This window comes from Anopheles maculipalpis, chromosome 2RL, assembly GCF_943734695.1.
Source record: "Anopheles maculipalpis chromosome 2RL, idAnoMacuDA_375_x, whole genome shotgun sequence".
Lineage (NCBI taxonomy): Eukaryota > Metazoa > Arthropoda > Insecta > Diptera > Culicidae > Anopheles > Anopheles maculipalpis.
This window is the reverse complement of record NC_064871.1, coordinates 87,297,418-87,324,779: the sequence shown is the minus strand read 5'-3', so window position 1 is coordinate 87,324,779 and position 27,362 is coordinate 87,297,418. Positions and strand designations below refer to the sequence as shown.

The 27,362-nt window shown below is 46.4% G+C and overlaps 5 protein-coding genes across 5 annotated transcripts in view; 2 read left to right on the top strand and 3 right to left on the bottom strand.

Moving 5' to 3' along the window:
• The window catches only part of LOC126567939 (peptide transporter family 1-like), a 490,614-nt gene that overhangs the window by 7,640 nt on the left and 455,612 nt on the right, over positions 1–27,362 (bottom strand). The window lies entirely within an intron of this gene.
• LOC126568306 (mitogen-activated protein kinase p38b-like) overlaps positions 1–27,362 on the bottom strand; it is a 643,298-nt gene that overhangs the window by 230,963 nt on the left and 384,973 nt on the right. The gene's annotated exons all lie outside the window — the stretch shown is intronic.
• Positions 6,882–12,277, top strand: LOC126568676 (phospholipid-transporting ATPase ABCA3-like). The gene is made up of 6 exons (XM_050225191.1): positions 6,882–7,111; positions 7,182–7,671; positions 7,744–9,999; positions 10,081–10,290; positions 10,358–12,027; positions 12,091–12,277. The coding sequence occupies exons 1-6, from the start codon at positions 6,900–6,902 to the stop codon at positions 12,275–12,277; spliced, it is 5,025 nt and encodes a 1,674-aa protein (XP_050081148.1). The 5' UTR covers positions 6,882–6,899.
• LOC126568658 (phospholipid-transporting ATPase ABCA3-like) lies at positions 13,865–19,367 on the top strand. Its single transcript, XM_050225173.1, has 8 exons — positions 13,865–14,076; positions 14,148–14,352; positions 14,428–14,706; positions 14,789–17,233; positions 17,301–17,577; positions 17,664–18,020; positions 18,095–19,115; positions 19,187–19,367. The coding sequence occupies exons 1-8, from the start codon at positions 13,865–13,867 to the stop codon at positions 19,365–19,367; spliced, it is 4,977 nt and encodes a 1,658-aa protein (XP_050081130.1).
• Positions 20,814–25,416, bottom strand: LOC126567803 (trithorax group protein osa). The gene is made up of 5 exons (XM_050224103.1): positions 25,328–25,416; positions 25,118–25,217; positions 23,036–25,012; positions 21,799–22,851; positions 20,814–21,485 (listed from the first exon to the last, which is right to left on the bottom strand). Exons 1-5 carry the CDS (start codon positions 25,360–25,362, stop codon positions 20,814–20,816), a joined length of 3,837 nt encoding a protein of 1,278 aa, XP_050080060.1. The 5' UTR covers positions 25,363–25,416.

The window sequence follows — 27,362 nt, the reverse complement described above, 5'->3', positions numbered from 1 at the left end:
TAACGCACCACCGCTAGATCGCGTTTGTCGTTAAAATAACAGCACAGTCTTTCACTCTCTAGCTTGGGACACTGGTTAATAAAAAAAGCTTTAAAAAAAGGGATGTACCACACAGACACGGTAAAACTATTGCAGCTTATCTAAGACACAATTGGAACGCGTCATATGAACCGCATTCTGCAAGCCGCCACTAATTATCAAATGATCGTTTATCTTTTTGCGTGTGCGTGAGTGTGTATGGGTATCTTGTTACATATCCTTTCTACCAGCCCATAGTCACATACGAACACATACACATACACACACACACATTATGCAAAATAGGATACGTTTTCACTTTTCATTCCGTTCACTAATTATCGACCTTTAGATCAGCGCGTATCAACGGATGCAAACAAACGCGTTACGCGTATGCCGTTACGCCACTCAAATGCAGGGTAAACCAAATTTGGTGGCAAATTAAAGTTTATTAGAAAAAAACGGAGATAGAGAGAGAAAATAAAGAAGATGACATAAATGAAGCACCACACCCAGTTCAAACATACACACATGGAGGAGTTTTTGGTACTTTCTCTTCGATTTTGTACTACTGTTGGTACTACTACTAGTAGACCCCACAGGTCGACACACTACTTCCCGAAATAATAGTGCGTTACGCCAAAACGTGGGTCACGGTTGATAGCATGCAAACATTTTTGGGTGTTTTTTTTTGTTTTTGGCCTAGTGCTACTTATGGTAGGAAGCTAGTTTTGAGTGTGTCGGGTTGTTTTTTTCACTTTGTTAATTGTATTTTTCTTCTTTGGTTCGTCACAATCGGTGAAAGATCTTCCGGTGCGTGAAAGTGGCCCCGGAAGCGATCGTGCGAGATGCACTTTTGGAAAATGTAATTATTTTGCTTGTTTTGGTTTACATTTTTCGGACAGGAGGTGGAAGTTGGCGATCACTCACACACACGTACCGAGAGTGATGGATTTAATTTGTCTTTTTGAAATAAAAACACAAACACACAAAAAGAGCGACAAATTAAAAAAAAACTTTAAAAGAACAATCGTTGTAACACTCTGCACACACTCACACACACAACTTGCATCCACTCAATTGAAACTAATTTAACTCCATCCATCCACCTCTGGCGACTTCCTCTTTTACCACCGTACACTAATGTGATCGCGATCGATAGGTCGATCCGGCAGTTCGAGTTTGCTAATACGAGCGAGCGCGCGCGGGTCTGCACTTACAGGTGTTTGCTTTAGCCCGTATTGATTGACCACCCTTATTGTGCGGTCCGTGCCGCGTGTGCGTTACGTGCAATGGTTGACGGCGGACTGAAAGCGCAAGCCCAGCTACCAGCACGTAATAAATGTGGAAAATTAGTTTTCAATAAGCTCACACACCCCACCCCAAACACTGGACAACCATGGGTGTGGAGATACCTTGGGGGGGCAGTGAGTGAGAGACAAAGAGAGAGAGAGATCGAGAGAGACCTTGCTGCTACCATGATGACGGTCCGACTGACGAGGGTCTGTTGCACCACGGGGGAAGTACTGTGATTGACCGCATACACATACATACACACACCTATACCCTCGGGTTGGGGCCGGGGAAGCCGGACCTCCCTTCCATCAAGATCGGAACCTACCGGTGTGTGTAAAATGTCGCGACAATTGCAGTTGTCAGCCAGTACCGTAGAGACATCGAAGTATGATTCGGTTAGCATTATAATAAAATAAAAATGCATTAAGGTACTCCGGGGATGCAAGTGTTGAGCAATAGAAATAGAATTTGTTTGCGAGTGCGTAGATATTTAACTTAGCTCATTCCTGAGCAACGGACCGTTACTTGTCGGATGCCATTCTAGCAACAGTGTCTATATGAGCAATACAAATGTTCGATTTGATTGAACATCAGGTTGTCTACGTTATCTTTTGATGGTAGAAGCGAAAGCCTCGCTAGTTTTTACATGACAGGACCGGGGTTCAAATCCCACCCGGACCGGTGAGGGCTGAATATCTAAATACGTGGTATATAAGCAAGCAAGTCTTAGTAAACCATTCAATGGCTGACGCGCCCTAGTAGGGTAGTGGTAGCTCGTTTACCCCAGGAATAAGCAGAGAATTTCATCTGTTTTGACATGATTTTGGCCCAGAGCTGGGAGTCTCAATCCCTCATATAATAATGAGAGTAGACGATAGTGTTGTCTAGGCGTCATTTTACATCTATGTTGCCTAGTCGTTCTGAGATCACACAAGCTTTTATCCGACTTACCCTCATCATTCGAGTCACCCTCACTGGTTCCAGCAATCGACGATAAAATATGTTAGACAGACACATTGCTCTGTAACACACTTCACTTTATAATATCTACCAATGATGCTCCCAAAGATGGCTCACAATAATTCACCGTACGATAAGAGCCAACCGTGCCGAGAATGTTGGCATCCCAAACTGTTATCATCTCGTGGATGTTCTTTATCACCCATCTTTACCACACGGCAAACAGCATAAAGATTCACCCAACAACTGCCAGAACACGCCCCCACATACAGGTTAATCTACCATAATATTTACACAAATGCATACAAACCCGGTTGGCTGGTTGGGAGGTGAGGCTGGCTGGGGGAATCCTCTAGGGCGCAAAGTATCTAAGAGCGTCTACGATCGTCTACTCTACGCTACCTTTCGCAGCGTGTTACAACACAGCCAGCAGAAAATTAACGTCCGGATGATATCATTTCACTGCACCATGCAACGATGCAAATGGGATGCATTTTATCTCCTAATTATTGTATTCGTTGTTTAGTTTTTCCAAGATTCCAAGAGCACGACGACGACGCAAGAAGTGCATCTAATCGGATGAGGTTCATCTAGCGCTGGGTGTACGGAACCGTTTCCTTCGGGGTTCATCGAAAAGTGTAATTATTGTATGACAACATCATCACTAAACTACATGAACAGGAGGGGCGTAGACGTAGATGTGGCACCAATAAAATGATACATCTTTTTCGTTTGAAATCGTTGTGCGAGACGAAGACTGACAACTTGAATAAATAGGCAACAAGTACGTCTTTGCTGGTAAAAATAGTTTTAGAAATATTGGATTGATTTTTAAACTTGCCATAGTAATAAGTAATGTTCATAAGGTTCATTAAATGAAGCTGTTTTTAATAATAAAGACTGTTTAATGATAAGCTTGTTAACAGTGCACACGCACCAGACCAGCATAATATATTTCGTTCGATAAAAATATGCGAATAAAATTAATTTTAATGACCCAAAAAAAAAAATTACGTTTCCCCCTGGTAAGATGTCTGATAAGGAAAAATGCAGCGCGAAGCAATTAGCTGAAGGTAGTCAAGCGGGCATGAGAGAAATTTCAACCGTCCTACAGTTGCGTCAATAGATTAAATTTTTTTCCACAATTTTTGGAGATTGATAATTTTAAAAATATTTTTAAAAAATTGGCTTTCTACTAATGCAAAAATTGTGTGACTTTTGTGTAAGAAGATTATCCAAAACTGTCCTAAATTTATGGCTACATCGAGTTCTCCTATAGAATTAAATGAATAAAAATCTCCCCAGTTCAACCCAAGATTTATCGACACATTGACCGAGAACCGAGATGGCTTTTAAAAACCTGCTTAACCTTGCCAATATTTTGCTTTGCTAAAGACTGCTTCTCGTCTCGCTCTTCAGTGTAAATATATGTCGCTCCTACCATACCAACCGGTATGGCCATCTGTGGCAGAATGTAGGAGCAAACTTTTTTACGGTCAATGCCATCGAAAGTGACAAGCCGCGCGACCGCGCGCGAGAGATGGTGTTGAAAGTGAAACCGTCGGTCCAGTTGTTGGTGGTGAAGTGGTTTGCATTGTTGGTTTATCGCGTTTGCTTGTTGCTTCCGTGATGCAAATCACAGAAAACACATTTCAAGACGTATTAGGACATGATTAACACGTGTTGTGTGAAGATTTGCAATGATGGGTTGGTTTTTCTGTACGATTTGAGTCGTGTCTTTGAATGATTTTGAAGTTAAAAGAAGATCTGATAGGAAAGTTGAGTGGATGGACTATCCAACAGTTTGAAATTCTTCAAAAAATGATTACATCTACTAAGGTAAAAGTACAGAAATCTGAGGCAGAGAGAACAATTTCTAGACAATTTGAAGTCTATACTGATTTATCAGATTTAGATTTATCATTAAGCCATGCTTGACTTTGTCGGGGTAGTTTAGAGGTTAATAAAGCGAAAACCAAAATAATGATTGCCGACACTACCAGCGGCGCTCGGCTAACAAACACTGATTTACGCATAGGTGATCGCACCTCCGAAGTCGTCTCAAACTTCACCTATCTAAAGTCCAAAGCCAGACAAACGGTCACATAAAAGCCTGAGGAAACTTCTCCACTCAAAACACCTGTCACGACGAACGAAGCTGGGATTCTGTAGATCGGATCGGATCGCAAATCCCTACTGCGTGGTACTATCATCAAGTCTAGTAAGCCATTCAATGACCGGACGTGTGTGACTAAGTAGTTCATTAAACTAAAAAGCTAAAACTCATATACGCCTCTGAAAACAAGGATTTTTTGTCTAAAACTGACGAGCCCCTTTTACCCGCTTTTCGGAGAAAGATGCTGTGAAGGATTTTGGATTCTGTATGTATGGCAGGAAAATGGAGGAATCGCTTGCTTCGGGCTGTATAGAGATCTTACTAATTGTACAGCGAATTAGGCATGGCATGAAAATATCCATAAACGAACCAGCCCATAAAGTCCTTTTAGGTCGTCCAAGTGGACAGAGCAGGTGTGAAAGTGCCGTGAGCGCTATCGAGTATTGTTGTAGCGCCTGATAAAGATAAGTGATTGTGAGGTAAAGCTCACGGGTATTGGAAGGATTAAAAGATTTCTTTTGGTGTATTAAAGTATAGGTTTAAGTAAGGTTTTTTTCTCATTCGCCATAAGGAGTAATCTGAACAAAAATCACTAAACGGAGTGTAGAAAAAAATCCATGCCTAACACACCTAGATCACAAATTGACAGAAGAACCTTGCGGGCTATTCGCTGATCCATAATATGGTGAATGTAAGTCCTCTCGATGAAGTTTCATGAGACAGCTTACATCCCTATACATGCCACAATGATTAAGGAACAAAAAGGTGGCTTAACTATTCAAGTTAAGTCCACACAACCTAAACTAATTGTCCCGCTTTCAGGCACACTGTTGTATTGGAACTAATTGGAAAAGTGTTTTTTGCGGTAGCGAATGGACAAATAGCTAGCCTTGACACTAGTCAGACAATTTTGAAGCAGACCAAGCGAAACAGACCACATATGAAGTGAGAAGATCGAGATGCTGAATAGCTTAAGAAGTCTTAAATATTTTTACAACAATAAGAGCAAAACCCTTGTAAATTAAATTTTAACTGTAGATATGCAAAAAAAAAACGCGTAAACGTACTACAAAGTGTCAATCAAGCGGTATGCAAATCTACACCTGTCCATCCATTCTGCACATCCCTGATGATCGTATTGCTCCTATCAATCACCTTGCACATGATAACAAACGTAACCGCCAGTCACATTATTGCTTGCTATTCACGTGCATAATGATTCATGTGGTCAGTGCCAAAGCCCCCAAAACGACATCACCCGCTCAGATCAATTATCAAAGAATACCCCGACATACGGCAACAATTAGTTCGCATATGCAGGCATCGGGTTGATAGAGCATACGATGCGTTGCGCTTTTAATTCATCGTTTCGAACCATGGGGCAGGAGATTGACAAGCAGGAAAAGCTTTTTTTTACGAAAGCAAATCACACGACCAGCCTCAAAGCCAAAAAATCGTAACTCATTCGACCGGAATTAGACGCCGTACGTATTTTGGAGACAACGATAATCATTATCTCATCAGGTCCTCGCGAGAAGCAATATTGGTTGCCCGATAGGAGGACGCTTATCGAACGGGTGCTTGATTGCCGAATTGCCCGATAATGTTGGGGATTGTTGGCGATTTCTATAAAAGTCCGCCCGGTGGGCATGCTGCGGCTGAGACTCGTGTCGTGCAGTGCAACAGTGTACAAGTGCTCTGGTAGTTTTGCGTTGATCTAATGTAAGTTGAAAGCATGTGTGTAGTGTTGGTGTGATTTTGGGAAGGAGTGGAATGTATCCTCGAGAAATGTGGAAGCTCGATAGAATCGTCGACATTCAAGAGTGCTATTGTAAAGATTCTGTTTGGCAGGACAGGCGAGTTCAACGAATACTATAGCCTTAAATCACCAACTATATAGAGTGATGCTTAACCAATAAATTCGCAATTCGTAAACCCTTCTCTTGATCTCACCTGAAGTACTGGTGTGCATAAAAATCGATTAATAACCTAACGTGTTCCTTATCAATTCTATTCCACCAAAGATCACAACATACCAGTCCCGATAGCATATTGGTAGAAGCGTGATTAAGATTATCTTTCCCCACATCTATGACGTACTGTGCGATGTGCGCGTTGCAGATAGTAGACGGCTTTTGGGTAGAAGAAAGACTTAAAGACTTGGTTTCCCTCTTTTCCGGACGAAGAATTGAACAAAAGCAATAGAAGACAAATACCTTGAAATGTCGATTTGGGTTGGTAGATTAATAAATTCACGCTACGGACACGCCGATTAGAGGCAGCAATTTAGTGATCTCGGTGGTACTCACCCACCTGATAAGCTGCTGCGATAAAGCGGGCGGATAAATTGGTGCTAGATGTACCCGGCTTTTCGCGTGACAATAACTGTTTGAGACTGACGAACGCACAAATTCGCCCCGTCAGCATTACGCATTATGAATTGCTGACTGCCTTTCCATCCTGTGACACTGTGTGATGTGTGTGTTTGTGCTTGCAGATAAAGGTGACGATGGCCACCTCCAGCTGGGATAAGTTTATCCTACTGCTTTGGAAGAACTGGATCATCCAGAAGCGCCATTACGTGCAGACACTGTTCGAAATTCTGATACCGGCCATTGCCTGCGCGGTGCTGATAGTCGTCCGTGGGCTCGTCGATGCGGATGTCTACGATGAACCGACCACATGGAAACCGCTGGAAATAAACACCGTACGGCATATGATGTAAGCTTGTAATTTCGGGATCCTTATGAATTCTGGTGATCGATACTAACCTTAAAAACGTTTCCAACAGGCCAGAATTGAACCCTAACATAACGCCACCCATCACGTTCATATTAGCGTACAGTCCGGAATCTCCACTAACGGAAAGGATTATGAGAAGGGCCGTAGATCAGATAGTGGAACCGATCGATATCATTGGTTTCGAGACGGGCCAGCGCATGGAGGACTTCTTCCGACTAAACTACTCTCTAGCGGGTGTAGAATTTCCGGAAAATTACCGTACCATGGATACACTGCCGAACAATGTTACCGTGGCGTTACGATTCCCGGGCGAAATGCGAACGTTGCAGGATGACTTTACCGCCTTCTGGGCGAACTGGGCTACGGAGCTGATGTTTCCAGCGTTTCAAATCGCAGGTGCTCGCGAGCGGGAACGTGACGATGCGGGATATCCGGCGAATTACTATAATGAATCCTTCATCGCGGTACAAAGTGCTGTCTCAAGGGCGATCATTTTGGAGCGAGACCCTTCGTTTGCGCTACCGGACATATATCTGAATGTAAGATTTTGACCTTTAGAACAAGCTTTGCTGGGTGTTTGTCCTACTAACTACTGTCTATCTCCCCGATAGCGCTTCCCCTACCCACCGTACTACAGTGATCCTCTGCTAACAGGGTTCGAAAATCTGCTCCCGCTTATCATTGTGATCGCGTTCTTCTACACCGCCATCAACACCGTCAAGTACATCACGGTCGAGAAGGAAAAGCAGCTAAAGGAAGCGATGAAGATTATGGGCCTACCGAGCTGGCTGCATTGGTCCGCCTGGTTCGTCAAGTGTCTGCTGCTTCTGATCGTATCGATCTCACTGATTGTCATACTGCTCTGCGTCAACATGACCACCAACACCGACCTATCGATCTTCGAGTACGCCGAATGGACGGTCGTCTGGTTCTATCTGTTCGTGTTCAGCATCACAACGATCTGCTTCTGCTTTATGGTGAGCACGTTCTTCTCCAAGGCAAACATTGCGGCCGGCATTGCCGGTTTGCTCTGGTTCATCTTGATCGTGCCGTACAACATTGCGTTTTCGAACTACGACGACATGACGGCCGGTGCCAAGCTCGCTCTCTGTCTCTTCTCCAACTCGGCCATGTCGTTCGGGTTTATGCTGATGATGCGCCACGAAGGTACGGCAACGGGGCTGCAGTGGTCGAACCTGTTCGATCCCGTGTCGGTGGATGATGATTTTTCTGTCGGCGATACGATGATCATGCTGCTGATTGATGCACTCATCTATCTGCTGATTGCACTGTACGTGGAGAAGGTGTTCCCAGGCGATTTTGGCATTGCGGAACCTTGGTACTTCCTGTACACGAAGAAGTTCTGGTGCAAAGAAAAGCAGCAAAAGTCCGAACCGGTATCGATAATGGATAGTATACGGGAGGACTTCAATAGACAGAAAACGACCAATCTTGAGCGTGAACCGGACGGCAAGTACGCTGGCATCCGGATACGCAAGCTGAGGAAAGAGTTCCAGAAAAACAAGGTGGCCGTCCAGGGGCTGGATCTTAACATGTACGAGGATCAGATCACGGTACTGCTCGGACACAATGGTGCTGGCAAAACGACTACCATGTCCATGCTGACCGGCATGTTTTCACCCTCATCCGGAACGGCTCTGGTGAATGGGTACGATATACGGAACAATATAGACGCTGTGCGAGGATCGCTCGGACTCTGTCCACAGCATAACGTCCTGTTCAACGAGATGACCGTAGCGGAGCACATCGAATTCTTCGCCCGCCTCAAGGGTGTCCCGAGAAACAAAATTAAGGAAGAGATTCGTCACTACGTGCAGTTGCTCGAGCTGGAAGATAAACTCAACAAACAGTCCCACACACTTTCCGGTGGTATGAAGCGTAAGCTCTCCGTTGGAATAGCACTTTGCGGTGGTTCGAAGGTGGTACTTTGCGATGAACCTACATCCGGTATGGATCCTTCCGCCCGGCGCGCTCTGTGGGATCTGCTGATTAAAGAAAAGCAAGGCCGTACCATCCTGCTGTCGACGCATTTTATGGACGAGGCAGATATTCTCGGCGATCGAATTGCGATCATGGCGGAAGGCGAGCTGAAAGCGTGCGGATCTTCCTTCTTCCTCAAGAAACGCTTCGGTGTCGGCTATCGGTTGATCTGTGTGAAGGGTGCGAACTGTGATCGTGGTCGGCTGACAGGATTACTCCGCAAACACATACCCAACATCAACATCGACACGGACATCGGATCGGAGCTGTCGTACGTGCTGAATGAAGACTACACTGCCGTGTTTGAGGATCTGCTTCGCGAACTCGAAGACAACGTCGAACAGTGCGGCATAACAAGCTACGGCATTTCGCTGACCACACTCGAGGAAGTGTTTTTGCGTGTCGGCAGTGATTCGTACGCGCTGGATCAAAAGTCCGGCTCGAATGATATCGAGCAAGATAGTAACGGAGCAACACTGATGGGTGATTCAACCGTCACGATGAATCAGACGAGTGATACACAGCCACTGTTGGGTGGTTCGGGGCTCGTGTGGAATCAGCTGTTTGCGATGCTGCTGAAGAAGTTTATTTCCACCAAAAGAAGCTGGGTGCAGATGCTGGTGCAGGCATTGATACCGATCTACTTCGTAATAGTGACCGTCATTATTGTACGAACATTCCCTGGCCAGACAGACTTACCACCGATACCAATCAACGTGTACAATTACAGTGAGACAAACACGATCCTTGAGGCGTCAACACCGAGTCCGTTTGTGGATGGGTTTAGATCGGTGTTTGGATCGTACCCGAGCACACATCGGTTACGGATCATCGAGACGGATATCGTGAAGTATATACTGGATCTGGTAAGCATTTTGAATAGTTTTTAGTTAGTCCTTGCCTGCTAGAGATCGCAAATACTTCATCTGTGTTTTTATCGCTCCCAGTCCGTCGAGAATATAGGTCTTGTTAATCGAGAGTTCATGGCGGCAGCATCGATCACGAGCACGAATCATACCGTTTGGTGGAATCCGACAGGTTTCCACACTGCACCGTTGGCGCTGAATTTCATGTACAACGCTATCATCAAGTCAATCAACACCAACTTTGAGATTACCATCATCAACAAACCGCTACCCTTCAAGGCCGAAACGAGAGTAAGTGCAAGGAACGCTCCATGCAGGAAAACGCAATCCTCACCTACCAATTTTTTCCCGTTCACAGTTCACTCAGCTGCAAGCAGGCAACAACCTCGGCTTCCAGATCTCGTTCAACACCGGCTTCGCGATGTCCTTCATTGCCGCACTGTACATAATGTTCTACATCAAGGAGCGCACGAGTCGTGCCAAACTGCTCCAGTTCGTCAGCGGTATCAATGTGTTTACGTTCTGGATCGTGTCCTTCCTGTGGGACTTCTTCACGTACATCATTACCGCACTGATCTACATTGCAACGCTTGCCGCCTTCCAGGAGGAGGGTTGGGCCACATTCGAAGAGCTCGGCCGCGTGTTCCTCGTGTTGCTAGTGTTCGGGATAGCGTTCCTGCCCGTTACCTATCTCTTCTCGTTCTGGTTCGAGGTGCCGGCGACCGGTTTCGTCAAGATGATGATAGTGAACATATTTAGCGGAACAATCTTCTTTACCGCCGTGTTTCTGCTCGGATTCGATGGGTTCGATCTGAAAGACGTTGCGAACGGGCTCGAGTGGGCATTCATGATCTTCCCACTGTTTTCGCTAAGCCAAAGTCTTAGCAACATTAACGTCCTGTCGACGACGGAATCGGTCTGCCGGGAGCAGTGCACGGAAGAGACGGCTGTCCTATGCTCGAAGGAGTACATCTGTAGCCTGCTGCCCCAGTGCTGCGATACGAACATCTTCTCGTGGGAAACGACCGGTATTAATCGGCAGCTGCTGTACATGGGGATGGTTGGGCTGATCGGGTTCCTGATACTGATGGGCATCGAGTTTCGTGTGGTGGAACGTATGCTTAAGCGTCGCAAGCGAGCTACCGGCCCGCTGGCACCGGTTAGCGAAGATTCCGCACTGGATGATGATGTTTGGGAAGAGAAACGGCGCGTCAAATCACTCTCGGATGGTGAGCTCGCTAACAAAAATCTGGTCGCAAGTGAACTGACGAAATATTACGGCAAATTCTTGGCGGTGAATCAACTCTCCGTTTCGGTGGAAGGTTCGGAATGCTTTGGACTGCTGGGTGTTAATGGTGCCGGTAAGACGTCCACGTTCAAGATGCTTACGGGCGACGAAAACATCTCGGCCGGTGAAGCGTGGGTCAAGGGTATAAGTCTCAAGAGTAACCTCAACCAGGTGCACAAAGTGATCGGCTACTGTCCGCAGTTTGATGCACTGCTGGAGGATCTTACCGGACGGGAGACGCTGAAGATATTCGCTCTGCTGCGCGGTATTCCCAAGGATGAGATTGGATTCGAAACGGTACGACTGGCGGAGGAGCTGAACTTCATGAAGCACATCGACAAGCGCGTGAAGGAGTACAGTGGTGGTAACAAGCGCAAGCTAAGCACGGCACTGGCCCTGCTGGCAAATCCGGCCGTCGTGTATCTGGACGAACCGACCACGGGGATGGATCCCGGTGCAAAGCGTCACCTGTGGAACGTTATCATCAACGTGAAAAAGGCAGGCAAATCGATCGTGCTTACCTCGCACAGTATGGAAGAGTGTGAAGCGCTCTGCACACGGCTAGCGATTATGGTGAACGGTGAGTTTAAATGTCTCGGCTCAACGCAGCACCTGAAGAACAAGTTCTCCAAGGGTTACTTCCTGACGATCAAGCTTAACCGTACCGGTGACGGTTCCGCCGCTAATGCCGATCCGGTAAAACAGTTCGTGGCGCACAACTTCTCCCAAGCGGTACTCAAGTAAGTGATAGCTCTAATTCTCATAATTATCCAGACAGTTCAATTAATTTTAAATCATTGTAGGGAGGAATACCACGACTCGCTTACCTATCACATCACACAATCCGAGCTCAAGTGGTCCACCATGTTCGGGCTGATGGAGGAAGCGAAAAAGACACTCGACATCGAAGATTACGCACTGGGGCAGACATCGCTTGAACAAGTGTTCCTGTTCTTCACAAAATACCAGCGAGTTACGGATGAAAATTAGGACCGATGTTGGGCAATTAGTCCTCGATTAGTTCGTTAAGTTTTGCTATAGGTGTGCCATGTGTAGTCCTGCTTCATTGATGTGGTGTGTTTCACAACCAACCATCTGTTGGTCGTGTATCTGATAAGCGGGTTTTTGCTGGAGGAAGTAGTACACTTCCTACGGTGTGCCATTAATACCCAACGAAACACTGGGTTCCCGACTACAACCCAAAACTCCCAAGCCCTCTCTCCCACACATACACACAGAGAGGAAGTCGTCGTGTCGCCCTATAGAGCACGTGAATCATTGATGAGATTTCGCTATCATTAATCCCTCCTGGATCAATTCTGCGTTCGGCGTCGGGAAATGTTGAGGTGTGCTCCCGTACCAATCGGAACGGTCGCGTTATCGCGTTCGGTGGATTTTGGTGGTTAGTGTTCCTCTCTTTTTTCGCTAAACCGGCACCAAACCGAACCGGACGGCGACCAACGATATCGATAAATGAACCGGTGGCCGGTGAGAACCATTTCAGTCCGCTCGAAGCCGTAGTGTTGGAAGGATTCATTCAGCAATCTAACAAGTTCGGTGACAGGCAAGTGTCGTTCTATTCGTGTGTTTCGTGCATTGTTTCACATGCTGGAAGTGTTTCCTATACGCGACAATGTATATGTAGGGCGAGGATAGTTATAATTGAACCTAGAATGTAGAGAAGAGAAGGTGACATACATTAACCCGATAGGACTAGTATTATACGGCAATCAACCATCGAGTATGGAATGGTTCCCACACAGCGTAGGAAGTTAATTATGGACGTGATGTAGTTCCGGTTGAAGTGTTGGTAGCCGAAACCTGGCAAATGTTACGACCATGAACTCTGTTACAATTCTGGTGCAAGTTGAAGGACATTACCGAATAAAAATAAAAAGAAGTCTAAGTGTATCAGATTAAATCTCCGTGGAACATTGACACTTACAGTATATCCCAGGATATCAGCAAGGACCAGTAGCAGTCAAATCGGCACAAGTATTTGTGAAAGTGATCTTATCGGAAAAGTATGAACAAGGATGACATTGATCTAGTTCTGGTGGCATGCAGACGAAGTTTAAAGGAATCCGGAAACGGATGTTAAGTGATCTGGAACTCCGGAAAAACATGCACCCCACCCAGCTTGTCGAGTGTTCTAGATTGACAAATTCCCCAAAAGTTCTCCCCCTTTTTTGTACAGTAAACTGCAAACTCATCGTCTGACAAGTCTCTAGGCAAAGTGCTTAATCATTGCAAAAGCGTAGCAAAGTCATCGTCTCTGATGTGGCTGTGCTGTGTCACGGCACCACGCAAAAGAAGTCCAGCCATTACGGCTAAGGCTTAGTAGTAGTAGCCACCATCACGATAACGATTATCGCACTCGATAAAGATAATGCGTCCAGATTTCTACATTCGTTTTTATTTATTTTGCGCACCGGAAACATCCGTCAGCAATGAGCTGATATGTGTGCGTTTGTTGTACAACAGGCGCAAGAAGAATGGACTGGCAAAAAAGTAATATGAAGTAGTAAAGAAAACCTCTTCCCCTCTTCACTTTTACAGCACAACGAAACCCCAAAAATGACCACCACAAACTGGGGCAAGTTCGTCTTGCTCCTGTGGAAAAATTGGATCATTACGAAACGACACTATCTTCAAACATTCTTCGAAATAGCCATTCCTATCCTTGCCTGCATTCTGTTAATCATAATTCGTGGCTTAGTCGATTCGGATGAGTTTGACGAACCGACTGTATTTAATCCACTCGAACTGAACACTATTTCACACCTCAGGTAAGTCTGCAATGGAAGTGCAAGGATGTCATTAGAATTCGGACATCATAAGCTTGTTTTTTTTTGTACAGAAACAATCCAGAAATAGAACCTCCGATCATATACGCGATCGCATACTCACCCCAAAGCCCTTTGCTGCAAAGCGTGGTAGAACGATCAGTTTTCTATCTGGATGAAACGCTAGAGGTATTAGCCTTTGCCAATGCACAGTTGATGCAGGCTCATCTGCAGATTAACAATGTGTTGGTTGGCATTGAATTTCCGGACGCTTACGCAGTAAGTAACCTTTTTGTTTTGATGCTTGAACCTGTGGATTTTGATTAATCAGGCTCTCTCCTACTTCCGCTCTAGACCCTATCACAGCTGCCAGATCAAACAATTCTATCCCTGCGATATCCGAGCGAGATGCGAACGTTCCGTGAAACAGGTTCCGAATTCTGGAACAATTGGCAAACGGAGCGTCTCTTTCCCCAATTTCAAGTTCCGGGTGCACGTCAGTACGAGCGTGACGATGGTGGTTATCCAGCGAACTACTACAACGAAACCTTCCTTCAAGTGCAGAGTGCCATTTCACGATCCATCCTGCAGGAACGCGATCCCAACTACCAATTTCCCGATATGTACCTCAGCGTAAGTCTAGAAGAGTCCTCTAAAGCGACAGTCCAGCCGTAACTCTCTTGTCTGTGTTTATCTCCTTGCTCCTTGTCTCCAGCGCTACCCGTATCCTCCCTTCTACAGCGACGTCTTACTAACCGGACTGGAGAATCTGCTCCCCTTGATCATTGTAATCGCATTCTTCTACACCTGCATCAACACCGTCAAGTACATCACTGTCGAGAAGGAACGGCAGCTAAAGGAAGCGATGAAAATTATGGGTCTTTCCAGCTGGCTGCACTGGACCGCTTGGTTCGTCAAGTGCATCATCTTGCTCATCATTTCCATCTCCATCCTAACGGTGCTGCTGTGCGTCAGCATCACGAGCAACACCGATTTGGCCATCTTTACCTTTGCCGATTGGTTCGCCATCTGGTTCTACCTCTTCATCTACAGCCTTGCCACGATCACGTTCTGCTTTATGATGAGTACCTTCTTCTCGAAGGCAAACACCGCGTCCGGTATTGCTGGTCTAATGTGGTTTGTGTTTGTGATGCCGTACAACATTGCCTTCTCCAACTACGACACGATGTCACTGTCGGCAAAGTTGGCCCTCTGTCTGTTTCACAATTCCGCCATGTCGTTCGGATTTATGCTAATTATGCGTCACGAAGGTACTACCAACGGGTTGCAGTGGTCGAACATGTTCGATCCGGTCACGGTGGATGATGATCTGAGCGTTGGTGCAACCATGATGATGCTGCTAGCCGATACGGTAATCTATCTCGTGATTGCCCTCTACGTGGAGAAGGTATTCCCGGGCGAGTACGGTGTTGCGGAACCATGGTACTTCCCGGTGACTAAGAAATTTTGGACCAATAAAGTAACACCAGTTGATGCTGCGGATAGTGCCGAACAGCCCGACGCAAACAGCAACAGCGTAGAGCCTGAACCGATCGGCAAGTATGCGGGCATTCGGATCAAAGGTTTGCGGAAAGTGTTCAACAAGACGAAGGTTGCGGTTAAGGGACTCCATTTGAGTATGTTCGAGGATCAGATCACGGTACTGCTGGGACACAACGGAGCTGGCAAAACGACCACAATGTCTATGCTGACCGGTGTATTCTCGCCCACGTCTGGTACGGCACTCATCAACGACTGTGACATCCGCACGAATATCGAGGGTGCACGAAAGTCGCTTGGTCTTTGCCCGCAGCATAACGTCCTGTTTAATGAGATGACCGTTTCGGAGCACATTAAGTTCTTTGCCCGGCTAAAGGGTGTCGAGAGTAAGAACATTCCGCAGGAAATTGATCACTATGTGTCGGTGTTGCAGCTGGAAGATAAGCGACACTCCCAGAGTCACACACTTTCTGGTGGTATGAAGCGAAAGCTGGCTGTCGGTGTTGCACTGTGCGGTGGGTCTAAGGTGGTATTCTGTGATGAGCCAACGTCTGGTATGGATCCGACAGCACGGCGTGCGCTGTGGGATCTGTTGATACAGGAAAAACGTGGCCGCACAATTCTACTTTCCACTCACTTCATGGATGAGGCGGACATACTGGGTGATCGTATCGCGATCATGGCGGATGGCGAACTGAAAGCAGCTGGTTCGTCCTTTTTCCTCAAGAAACGTTTTGGTGTCGGATATCGGTTGATTTGCGTCAAGGATGATAGTTGTGACTCGACACGTGTTACCGATCTGATGCGAAGACACATTCCCAACATTGAAGTTGATACGGACATCGGTACAGAGCTCTCGTACGTGCTAGACGATAATTTCACTGCCCTCTTTCAACCGCTACTACAGGATCTTGAGAGCAACTCGAGCTCGATCGGTATAAGCAGTTACGGCATATCGTTAACAACACTCGAGGAGGTGTTCCTGCGCGTCGGCAGTGACTCGCACGCCTTGGACAAAAAACCCACCCCATCCGATCCGGCCCGTCCATTTGTCCTCGAACCCTCGAACGGTTCTACCATCACGCTAACGCTCGAACAGGACCAAAAGCTACTAACCGGCTTTCCGTTGCTTTCCAACCAACTGTTGGCGATGTTGCTCAAGAAGGCGATCGCTACCAAGCGCAGCTGGATCGCATTGCTCGTACAGATCTTCATACCGATCTTCTTCGTGATCATGACCGTCGTCATCGTGCGCTCGTTCCCGGACTCCCTCGCACTGCCTCCACTGACGATCGATTTTGACAGTTACGCCACCACCGTCACCGTGCTCGAAGGAACTTCCGGTGATACGAGTGTGATACAGGCCTATCAGCAGCTGTTCGAAGGGACCGGCTCAAGTCGTTCGCTGCTAACGATTACGGAACCGATGGTGGATTACATTCTACGCCGATATGAACAGAATTTGCCGCAGGTGAACAATGAGTTCATGGTGGGTGCATCAATCACATCGACCAATCATACCGTTTGGTTCAACGCACAAGGATACCACACTGCACCGCTGGCCGTCAACACGTTCTACAATGCGATGCTGCGTTCGGTCTGTGCGCAGTGTTCGATACTGATCACCAACCATCCACTTCCGTTCCGACCTGAGACAAGGGTAGGTAGTCCTGATGATATAGACCTGATGATGTAATTAATTAGACTATTTGGACGTCCCGTTCTAGTTCACCCAATTGCAGGCAGGTAACAACATGGGATTCCAGCTCGCTTTCAATACAGGTTTTGCAATGGCATTTGTGGCCGCGCTCTACATCATGTTCTACATCAAGGAGCGTGTGACTCGGTCAAAATTGCTCCAGTTTGTAAGTGGTGCCAACGTGCTCGGATTCTGGCTGATATCATTCCTTTGGGATTTCATGACATTCTTCGTGACGGTTATGTTTTACGTTGCGGTACTGGCAGCGTTCCAAGAGGATGGATGGGCCACTGGTGACGAGATAGGTAAGACTTTGCATATGATGATGATCACCATGGATCTTCTCTACTAAAAAAAAACTTGTTTGTCTTTCTTCTGCCCCCAAACACAGGTCGGGTAATTTTGGTAATGGTCGTGTTTGGCTTTGCCTTCCTGCCCCTCACATATCTCTTCTCGTTCGCGTTCGATATACCGGCGAGCGGGTTTGTCAAGGTGATGATCCTCAACATCTTTACCGGTACGATCTTCTTCATGACCGTGTTTCTACTCCTGTTTGATGGGTTCGATCTGACGCACGTTGCCGAGGGCATGGAATGGGGCTTCCTGATATTCCCACTGTTTGCGCTAAGCCACTCGCTCAGCAATATGAACATTGCGGTCGCCACACAGCAGGTGTGCGATTCGCAGTGTGCACTAATACCAAGCTGCACCCAGGAGTTGCTCTGTCAACTCTTCCCTCAGTGTTGCAGTAAGTGAAGTCTATTTAAAAAAAAAATGCCAGGATATTTTGAAGGTTTAACTAACTTGTAATCTACTCTACAGATACTGAAATATTTACCTTCGAGCGTACCGGGATTAGTCGCAATCTGATGTACATGTTCGTGGTTGGATTGGTTTCGTTCCTGCTCCTAATGTGCATCGAGTATCGTGTGATTGATCGTGTATTTAAACGCAAATCCAAACAATCGGCCCCGCCAACCGAAGCGGACGACATCGACTCAGACGTTCGCCTTGAAAAGTTGCGTGTCCGTGGCCTTACCGAGGGTGAAATTGCAGCAAACAATTTGGTGCTGCGGGACGTAACCAAGTACTACAAGAAGTTCCTCGCCGTCAATCAACTGTCACTGGCAGTGGAACATTCCCAGTGTTTCGGTTTGCTCGGTGTGAATGGGGCCGGTAAGACGACCACCTTCAAGATGATGACGGGTGACGAAAACATTTCCTTCGGTGAGGCATGGGTCAACGGGATCAGTTTGAATAGCAACATGAATGAGGTCCACCGGCGGATAGGTTACTGTCCACAGTTTGATGCACTGATCGACGATTTAACGGGGCGCGAAACGTTAAGAATTTTTGCCCTTTTGCGTGGTATACCGAAGCCAGAAATTACGGCCCTTTCGAACCGCTTGGCGGAAGAGTTAAACTTTGCCAAACACATCGACAAGCAGACGAAGGCGTACAGTGGTGGTAATAAGCGTAAGCTTAGTACAGCACTTGCACTGATGGGTAATCCGGCCGTTGTGTATCTCGACGAACCAACCACCGGTATGGATCCAGGGGCACGTCGACAGCTATGGGATGTAGTGTGTAAAGAGCGAGCAGCTGGAAAAGCTATCGTGCTAACTTCACACAGTATGGAAGAGTGTGAAGCGCTCTGCACACGGCTAGCGATTATGGTGAATGGAGAATTTAAATGTCTCGGCTCAACGCAGCACCTGAAGAATAAGTTCTCCAACGGGTACTTCCTCACGATAAAGTTGAAGCGCGTCGACGAACCCAACAGTGAACGTATCGAGGAAGTTAAGCGGTACATCGAACAGCGGTTCCCGGAGGCAGAATTAAAGTGAGTATTACTACCACCATCGGAAAAAAAATTCCTGCAAGTGTTACGACTGTCTTTTCCCCGAACCCTAGGGAAGCGTATCTCGAATCGGTGACGTATCAGATCCCATCAGCCAACACACGATGGTCAACCATGTTCGGCATTATGGAGGACGCCAAAAAGGTGCTCGACATCGAGGACTACGCGTTGGGTCAAACGTCGCTCGAGCAAGTGTTCCTGTTCTTCACGAAATTCCAGCGTGTCGAGGATTAGGTGACCTCAGGGATTGTCGTTGGAGCAAGGAATAGGATTAATGAAGGATCTTTGAGAAATCTGCGTACGGGTAGTGTTATTTATACTTTTGTGTGTGTGTGTACAAAGTGGGTTATATTTATTTCAATGGGAGACTGTATTGTATGAATGCAAAGCGTATCGAAACAGAAAAAGCCTATCGGATGTGAGGGGTTTGTCTGAAGACATTTGATTATTAATCAAGAATCGCCAATAAAGAAAAGAGAAAATGATAATGAATATTAAATGAATTAAGCTGGTTTCCCCGTAGCGATGACTTGACTATCCAATTACCGTGGTATCAGCAAGTCTAGTCTAGTCTACACCCCCAACAGGTCCATTAAGCCAAGCCGAAGAGGTTTAGACGATGGGTAAAATATTCGCATATTTTTCGGATGAAGTGGATGAACTACAGAGCATTCATTTTCGGATACTACAAGCTTTCAGCAATACTTCAGAAATCGATTTTTACGGTTAAGATCTTCACAGAATATACAACGATTCATTCTTGCTTACTTTATTCAATCAATCAAGGAAGTGAATTCTATCCACACAATGCAACGCATTGCTCTAGCTTTTTTATGTCTTCCAATGTTTCCTGCTGCTTGATTGTATCAAATATTGACTTTCACAGAGACCATAAAAAAGTACGACAGTAGTGTAATAATTCTAAAGAGCAGCAGAGGAAAATTTGAAACGGTAAGTATTACGAATGGTTTGTTTTGGAACCGTTTTGTTTTTTAGGTAGATTCCAAACGTTTTTGATCCTCCTTTTAACGTTTCAAGATGGTGACGACTTCTTGTGATTAATTTCGTAGCAATTTGATTTTTTTTTCTTCCCTAGATAGCTATTCCTAGGAACTAGCAGAGCGAGGGAGAAAAACCAAACAAAGACCAGTAGAGTTTTGAATACTTTTAAAACGTAATACCATAAACGTCACAACAAAATTGGATAGAAACATTTTTTACTTCAAAATGTTTTTTTTTTTACATTTAGTACCAACATTCATCCACAGGGTCCATATCCCATTCACACTTCAGGCGGGAAGGAACAGAGAGAAACTACCACATATAAAATCAGTGCATCTACAGGGAACAGGGAGTATCATCCTCGGTTTAGGTACTCTCCGTATAATATCCCAACAAAACTACCCCACGCCAGCTCTTACTTCATATCCAATTGCAAGATATCTCAAAATCTTGGAAACATCCTGGGAACATGTTGTAGTAATGGTAGTACCTAGAGCAATGGCAGTGGCGAAACAACCTGCGCTCGAGAGAAAGAGAGAGAGATATGATGTGTGGGTGTGTTTTACTAAACATTCCCCAAAAGTGTTTCCCTTACCTATGTTAGCGTTAGAAGGGAGTAAATGCACTAAGCTACTTACTGAGCGGCCCCGAGCAGGCTACAGATGATTTTCCAGCTACCTATTTACGTTGCGCCGGCGGAACGTACATGGGTCGTTGTTCACGAAATTTCCCACCGGGTCGCTGTTGACCGCCGTGTTGTGGCTGCATCTGTGACTGATGGTGGTGTTGTGGCATGTGTCCACCCTGCTGCTGTTGTTGCTGCTGCTGCTGCTGCTGGGAGAGATGATGCTGCTGCTGTGGCTGATGCAGGTGATGTTGGGCTGGCTGATACTGGTTCATCGCCGGCGGCAGTTGACCCTGGCCCGGTGGTGTTGGCATTGGTGCCGGTACCGGTGGCATTGGACCCGGTTTGAACGGTGCATAGTGTGTGTGTTGGTTGCCGTGGGTAACGTCCTGCATCGGAGGAGCCTGGTACGGGCCCGGGGGGGCCGCCATTGGATGATGGGGTACGTGTCCGTGGTGATGTTGGTGCGGAAGATGCGGATGCGGCGCACCCGGATGGGGAGCAAACGGAACGGGTGCGGCCGCTGCCGGATGGGGCGGTGGCATGTGAGGTGTGGCGGGAGCGGGATGAAAACCTAGAGCCATCGGGGCGGGTGCTGCCGCCGGGGTGGCTGCCTGCGTAATGGGGATGCAGTCCGTTTTTAACACCTCCTCGTAGTTGCCGTATTCGAGAAAATGCACAACGAACGTGTTTTTCGAAGTGTCAGTAATTTCTGCCGTATAAAACTGTTGGAAACGAGGGTAACAGACCAATAATTTAAAGAAATATTTCAACAGCATATGCTTCAAATGGTACGATGAAAATAAAAAAAATTGAGAAAATCTATGTTGAATTACACGTGAAGTGAGATTATAATCAGACTATTCTGTCTACATGGCCAACAAATTCAAAAAGGTGCTTATTAGCCACGAACTAGTCGTGGGAACTTAGGATTGGATTCTTCCGGTCATCCGGCGTTAAATCCGGTGTAATTTGACGTTGAATTGAACAAGATTGAAAGGTAGTCTCAAGATTTCATCCTACACCGTAAGTACTTACATTTCCATCTTCCCAATACTTAGCCAAGCATCGATCACCAATCTTCCAGTTAGGATACACCCCAGCCATGCCAGCAGCCTGCGGTGCCATCGGTGCCGCTGCCATGGGCATACCGGGCGGAACAAGTGTACCGTGACCCGGCACTGATCCTGGTGTCGGTGCGGTGGCAATTATGGCGGCAGGTGGAGGTGGCGCTTGGGCCAGCACACCGGACGGTGCTACATTCGGACCCGGCAGCGGCATAACATTAGGTCCAACCGGCGAAACAGTAGCCGGCACCGGACCAGGCGTACCTAGGTGTGGTGGTTGCTGCATCGGATCAAACTGTTGCTGGCTTTTAAGCACATTTAACGCAAACTCGTTCGTTTGCTTGTTCTGGAAACCCATGATTTGGTAGGGATTGTAGTTGTATCCGTTCGGAAGCTGGATAAAGCTTTTCGGTACGTTCGGTGGACCTCCAACACTGACGCCCGGCGATGGCGTTACCGGAGCGCCCGGCGATGGTCCTGCGCCCGGTCCTGCACTGGCATTCGGCATTGCTGTTGGAAGCGATACTACTCCTGGTGGGGAGGCTACCTGTTGTGTATGTTGTGGTTGCTGTTGCACAACCGAAGAGGAGTGATTGTTTGTGTTTGTTGACTTCATCGAACCGGCTTTGTTAGCCGTAGAGGATGAGGAAACGGATGGGACTGGCGCATGGGACGTATGGTTATTACTGTTCGTGGCATTATATCCCGACGACTTGCTGTCCGAAATTTGCATGTTTCCCATCTGGTCCGTAACTTGGTTCACTTTGCTGTTTGCATTTGTGTTCGGAGCTACTGGTTTACCAGATGAACCGTAGGATGAATGCTGATCGGATGGGTTGTTGTTTTGTGCTGCATTCGAATGCGGCTGCTGTGATCCGTGATGTCCTTTTGAGGGTCCTTTTTTCGATTGCTGGGAACTGTTGCTGGTGGAAGTGGCGGTGGTGGTGGTGCTCTGCGGCGCATTACCTCCGGCATATTTATGAGATTCATCTTTTCCTCCATAGCGGCCACCTTTATTGGAGTTCTGAAAGAAGAAATAAAAAAAAAAGAATACATGAATGATATAAAAAAGAATACATATACATGTATGGGGTGGACCGTTGCTGAGGCGTCAACGTCGTCGGTCTCCACACAGCAAATCTAGTAACCCACAAGATGGCAGGCGTGACCACGGAGGTCGTTAAACCAAGAAGAAGATTCTAACATACCTTGGTTCCATTGTTACCACCGCTACCGTAATTGTTGCCATGGCTGCCGCCACTACTGGCCTGCTGATTGTATTGTTGGTTACCGTTCGCCGCATTGTTGTTATACGATGAGCCAGTGCCCTGGTGCTGATTGTGGTAGCCGGACTGCTTGGATGCATTTCCGTAGGATGATTGTTGTTGTGGCTGCTGCTGGGATGTGGATGCGCTTGGCGCACCAGAACCGGATTTACCACCCGTTTGGCGACTCTCGTGCGGCCCTGTACCGTACTGAGCCGATGGTTGCTGGTTTCGTCCTTCGGAACCGTAACTGTTACCATACCCACCGGAAGCATTATTGTTAGACTGACCTTTGCCGTTGTATTTGGCGCCGCCAGTAGCGTTACTGTTGCTGCTGTTGTTGTTGTAACCGTCTTGGCGCTGCTGTTGCGAGTTATGGTTGTAACCGGAGGAGCTTTGCTGCTGCTGGTGGTATTTCGAATCACCTCCACCACGAGAATTTCCACCCCGTGCACCGGATGGGCCAGTGGATGGATTGTTGGACGAATTGGTGGAATGGTTTTCATTCGTGTTTGAACCTCGGTAACGGCTGTTGTTCGACGAACCGTAATAATCCGACTGTTTGTAGCCCGACTGTTGCTGTTGCTGCTGATCTCGCGATTGATTCGAATATTGTCCATGGCCTCCGTGCTGCTCACCCCGGCCCCGCTCACCTCCTCGCCCAGAAGAGGAGGTGGTGGTTGTGTTGCGATTAGCAAAACTGCTTGAAATATTATTCTCAAACCGTTGTTGGTTGTAATTTTTAGAACTGCTACCATTAACCATTCCGGTACCGGAGCTGTGGTTGCCAGTTCCGCTATCACCGTGGGAACGGTTCGTTCCACCGGATGGTGGATTCTTCGATGGCGGATGGTGCCGATTGTTGCCCGTCTGGCGGCCTGTACTATCGCTTCGCGCTCGGTTCTGTTCCTTTTCAACCGGTGTTGATTCTTTGCTCGTTTTCTTACCACCACCAGCTCCGGTGCCGCCGGACCCCGATGATACTGCTGGTTCCGTATCCGCCAGTATATCGCCAAAATAATCAAACAACGACACCTTGCCGGAAGGTTTCGATTGCAGCAGTTCATCATCCTCATCTCGCTTGCCGAAACCACCCCGTTTGCCACCCGATTTTCCTCCCCCTTCCAGCTTTCCACCACCGACCCCTCCCTCAGCCTGTGCCTGTTTGCGGTCCTCTATTCGCTGCAGATTGCTCAACGCCCGGTGGACATTGTTGCGTGTCAGCTTCAGTGCGTGGGTCGCCTGCTCCTCGGTGAAACCTTTGTCCATGATTTTCTGCACGTTCGCATCGACCATCTGCTTCGCACCGCCACCGAACGTTTTCTTCGTTCCGAGCTTGGTCGCTTCCGCAATCGCATCATTTCGCAGCGCATTGAAGGCCGTGTTTTCAGTCGATTCTTCCTTCTCTTTCGGTTGCAGGCTTTTAAAGTCCTTGTCGCCGCTGTTCGCAACCGGTTGTTGGATTTTTTGACCGAAAGGAATCCATGGCGGTGGGCCGGACGCGCTAAATTGCAACCGGCCACCCTTCGCGTACTTGGCCATGGTGCGGCTTAGTTCCCATTTTTCTACCAGTGCGGTAACATGTCCACCCAGCACCTGTACGTTCTTGTCGCTCAGCATCATCACACCCTGTACGATACGGATTGGACCGTTTTTCAGCAGTATCTTCGTGCCCGGCGGTGTGTTTAAGCTGAGCGACGGTATGTGCTCATGTTCCAGCGCAACGTACTGCGTTTGACCGTCGGTAATGGTAAGCTTTAGTAGGCGGGGTGCAACTTTCGACTCTTCGTTTACCTTCGGTGCGCCAAGATTGCGCAGCTTTACCAGCTGCACCACGCTGGGCCCATCGAAGGTGTCCGATTTTGCACCGCGCGATGCTAAGCTGCTAAGAGCACCGGCACCATACTCCCTTAAATCGACCTGGGAGGGGGTAAGGGATTGGAGACAGGAAGAAGAACGACATTGATCATATTTTTCCTCCAAACGAAAGAGAGAAAAAAAGCACATGGAACGGAAACAACTTACATTCAAGGCCAATTTCACAACTTGCTTCACGTCGACGTTCGTGGTGGTTCCATTTTTTTCACCTTCCAGCAGCTTGTCTAAGCCGGGTTGCGTGATGTACCTAGATCGTAATATGCGAACGTAATGAGAATCCGAAACGAAATTCTGTTTTTCTTCTGCGTAGTTCCGTGCACAGATAAGCAAAGAACATTACACTTTCCCGATACTTACCAGCCTTGTTCCTGCAACTGTTCTAGCAGGCCCATTCTGCACGCCACTGGCTAGTGCGATCAATCTCTGTACCGTCTCCGAGCAGCAAGAAGCTACCGAACAAAAGACCAATCAATATACCCCGTTCGCAGCGGGTTAGTTCAGCCAGGAAACGCTTCGCCAATCACACTCGCACACACTCGGGACAATTGTAATTCCGGTAGGAACAGTGAGGAATTACGTTAGCAAAGCAAAAATTTGCCGTCCAACTTCCGCAAAACTTCTACTGGGGAAAACGCGAAAAATGCACAAGCTACCTTTTTTTGTTCGATCTTTTCGACACACACACGCGTTTGACAGTACCGAGTTGCAGCGAGAAAGGAGAAAAACGCACAACTGTCAACATGCGTTCGCGAAAGGGGCTGAATGCACAGTGGTTGTGGCGCTGGACACTATTATCAGCAAAGAATTAAGATGTTATTAGCCTAATTCCTAAATCGGCTACACGGGGAAGAAAAATTTATTTTAAATGCTTTTGTCTCCGATTCTTGGAGGCTGATTGACTCGTTTATATGAGTAAATTATAACTATCCTCATATGTACATTATCTTGGATTTATCTCAATTAGTTGAATCTGTTTTGCAGAATCATTTTTCCCGATACCGCTATTCCAAGCAACCGGGCAGCCATCGAGTTGAGAAGCTTACAACTTTTGTACACGTAATCTAATTGTCATGGTGTATTCTAGTGAAAATTAAATTAACATTTCTTTTTTCTATTGATATAAATATAACACCTCTACTCTAAGTCATTTTCAAGTTATGAATATTCAAAGATAACATGTTTTTTTAAATTGAAAAAAAACGTCAAAAAAATTATTTAAGTGTTTTGCAAAACTTTCACAAAAAAAGCTTTTTTCATCTATTGAACGTTTATATCACAAGTTTAATGTGCAATTTTCAGAACTTTACCATCTGTAAATAAGAAGCTACAAGTGTTTCTGTTTGAATAAAAACCGTTACTGATGCACCGTAAACGTTATTTATGCACTTTCATTGTGTTAAGTTCAAAGCAGTTCAAATCAATTAGTTTTATTTATTTTTTGAACAAAAAAACTAGAAAGAATGTATATTTTACAATAATGTGTTTTACCTCGTTTTTGTTTTTAGCTCTGAAGAACGATTTCTTATGTAATGGTTTTTTTTAATTCAAATAAAAACACTTTTAACATTTTACCTACCCATAGTAAAATTTTGAAACAATTTGATTATATCCATGGTTTACAGTATTTGTACTTGTTAGGAGAGGAACATATGGATTTCATATGGATCCAATGATCCATATGAAAATTACTCAGAATTGAGGCAGCATTAATTTTAATAAAATTATTGCATTGATAATGTATCACATTTTGTTATTATTGGCCGAATTTTAACATAGTGTTGGTAGGATTGTACAACATTCAAACCGTTCCCTTTGTTTGTGCAACTACAGTGCAACTCCATTCATCGTAGGCCTTCCGAAGTGTATCCCACATGAATGATCCACAATTTATCTCCATGGAAAATAAGGATTTCTCTTAAATTTTATACACGATTTCTTTTTTGAAAAGGGCTCGAATGAACGGGAGGCTGTTTTTAGCACACTTCATGGATAAACGAGCATACCCGGTTCTAAGACACAGGCCGAATAATCGCACACGCTGACCCTTCGAATTGCATCCTGGGCATTGTTTTCAGCGCACACTGTCATCGTCAAAGGGCGAGCCACCCACAACAATGGCGGGGATCCTCCATCGAAGCAGTGACAGCGCCGGTTCAAATCGGGATTGAACGTGCTTGAACAGTACAGTTTGTTCTTTTGCAGGGTGTTAGGAAGGAAAATGACAGTTGGGGAACTGACGTACGAGGGACAGCTGTCAGAACAATGGTTGGGACAGGTAGCGGTCAAAGATGGGTCAACCCGGCAGTAGCGAGATAAACGGGGAATAGGTGGCACCGTTTTAAAGTTTTGGACAAAATAAATAACTAAAACCATCACCAAGTATTCTCCGTGC

Excerpts from the sequence above, each read along its gene's own strand:
- LOC126568676 (XM_050225191.1), top strand. The coding sequence starts at position 6,900 with ATGGCCACCTCCAGCTGGGATAAGTTTATCCTACTGCTTTGGAAGAAC. Across the intron at positions 7,672-7,743 it reads TACCGGACATATATCTGAAT|CGCTTCCCCTACCCACCGTA; the intron begins GTAAGATTTTGA and ends TCTCCCCGATAG. Across the intron at positions 10,000-10,080 it reads TGAAGTATATACTGGATCTG|TCCGTCGAGAATATAGGTCT; the intron begins GTAAGCATTTTG and ends TATCGCTCCCAG.
- LOC126568658 (XM_050225173.1), top strand. The coding sequence starts at position 13,865 with ATGACCACCACAAACTGGGGCAAGTTCGTCTTGCTCCTGTGGAAAAAT. Across the intron at positions 14,707-14,788 it reads TTCCCGATATGTACCTCAGC|CGCTACCCGTATCCTCCCTT; the intron begins GTAAGTCTAGAA and ends CCTTGTCTCCAG. Across the intron at positions 17,234-17,300 it reads CGTTCCGACCTGAGACAAGG|TTCACCCAATTGCAGGCAGG; the intron begins GTAGGTAGTCCT and ends GTCCCGTTCTAG.
- LOC126567803 (XM_050224103.1), bottom strand. The coding sequence starts at position 25,362 with ATGGGCCTGCTAGAACAGTTGCAGGAACAAGGCTG. Across the intron at positions 25,218-25,327 it reads CAGTTGCAGGAACAAGGCTG|GTACATCACGCAACCCGGCT; the intron begins GTAAGTATCGGG and ends ATTACGATCTAG. Across the intron at positions 22,852-23,035 it reads GTGGTAACAATGGAACCAAG|AACTCCAATAAAGGTGGCCG; the intron begins GTATGTTAGAAT and ends TTCTTCTTTCAG.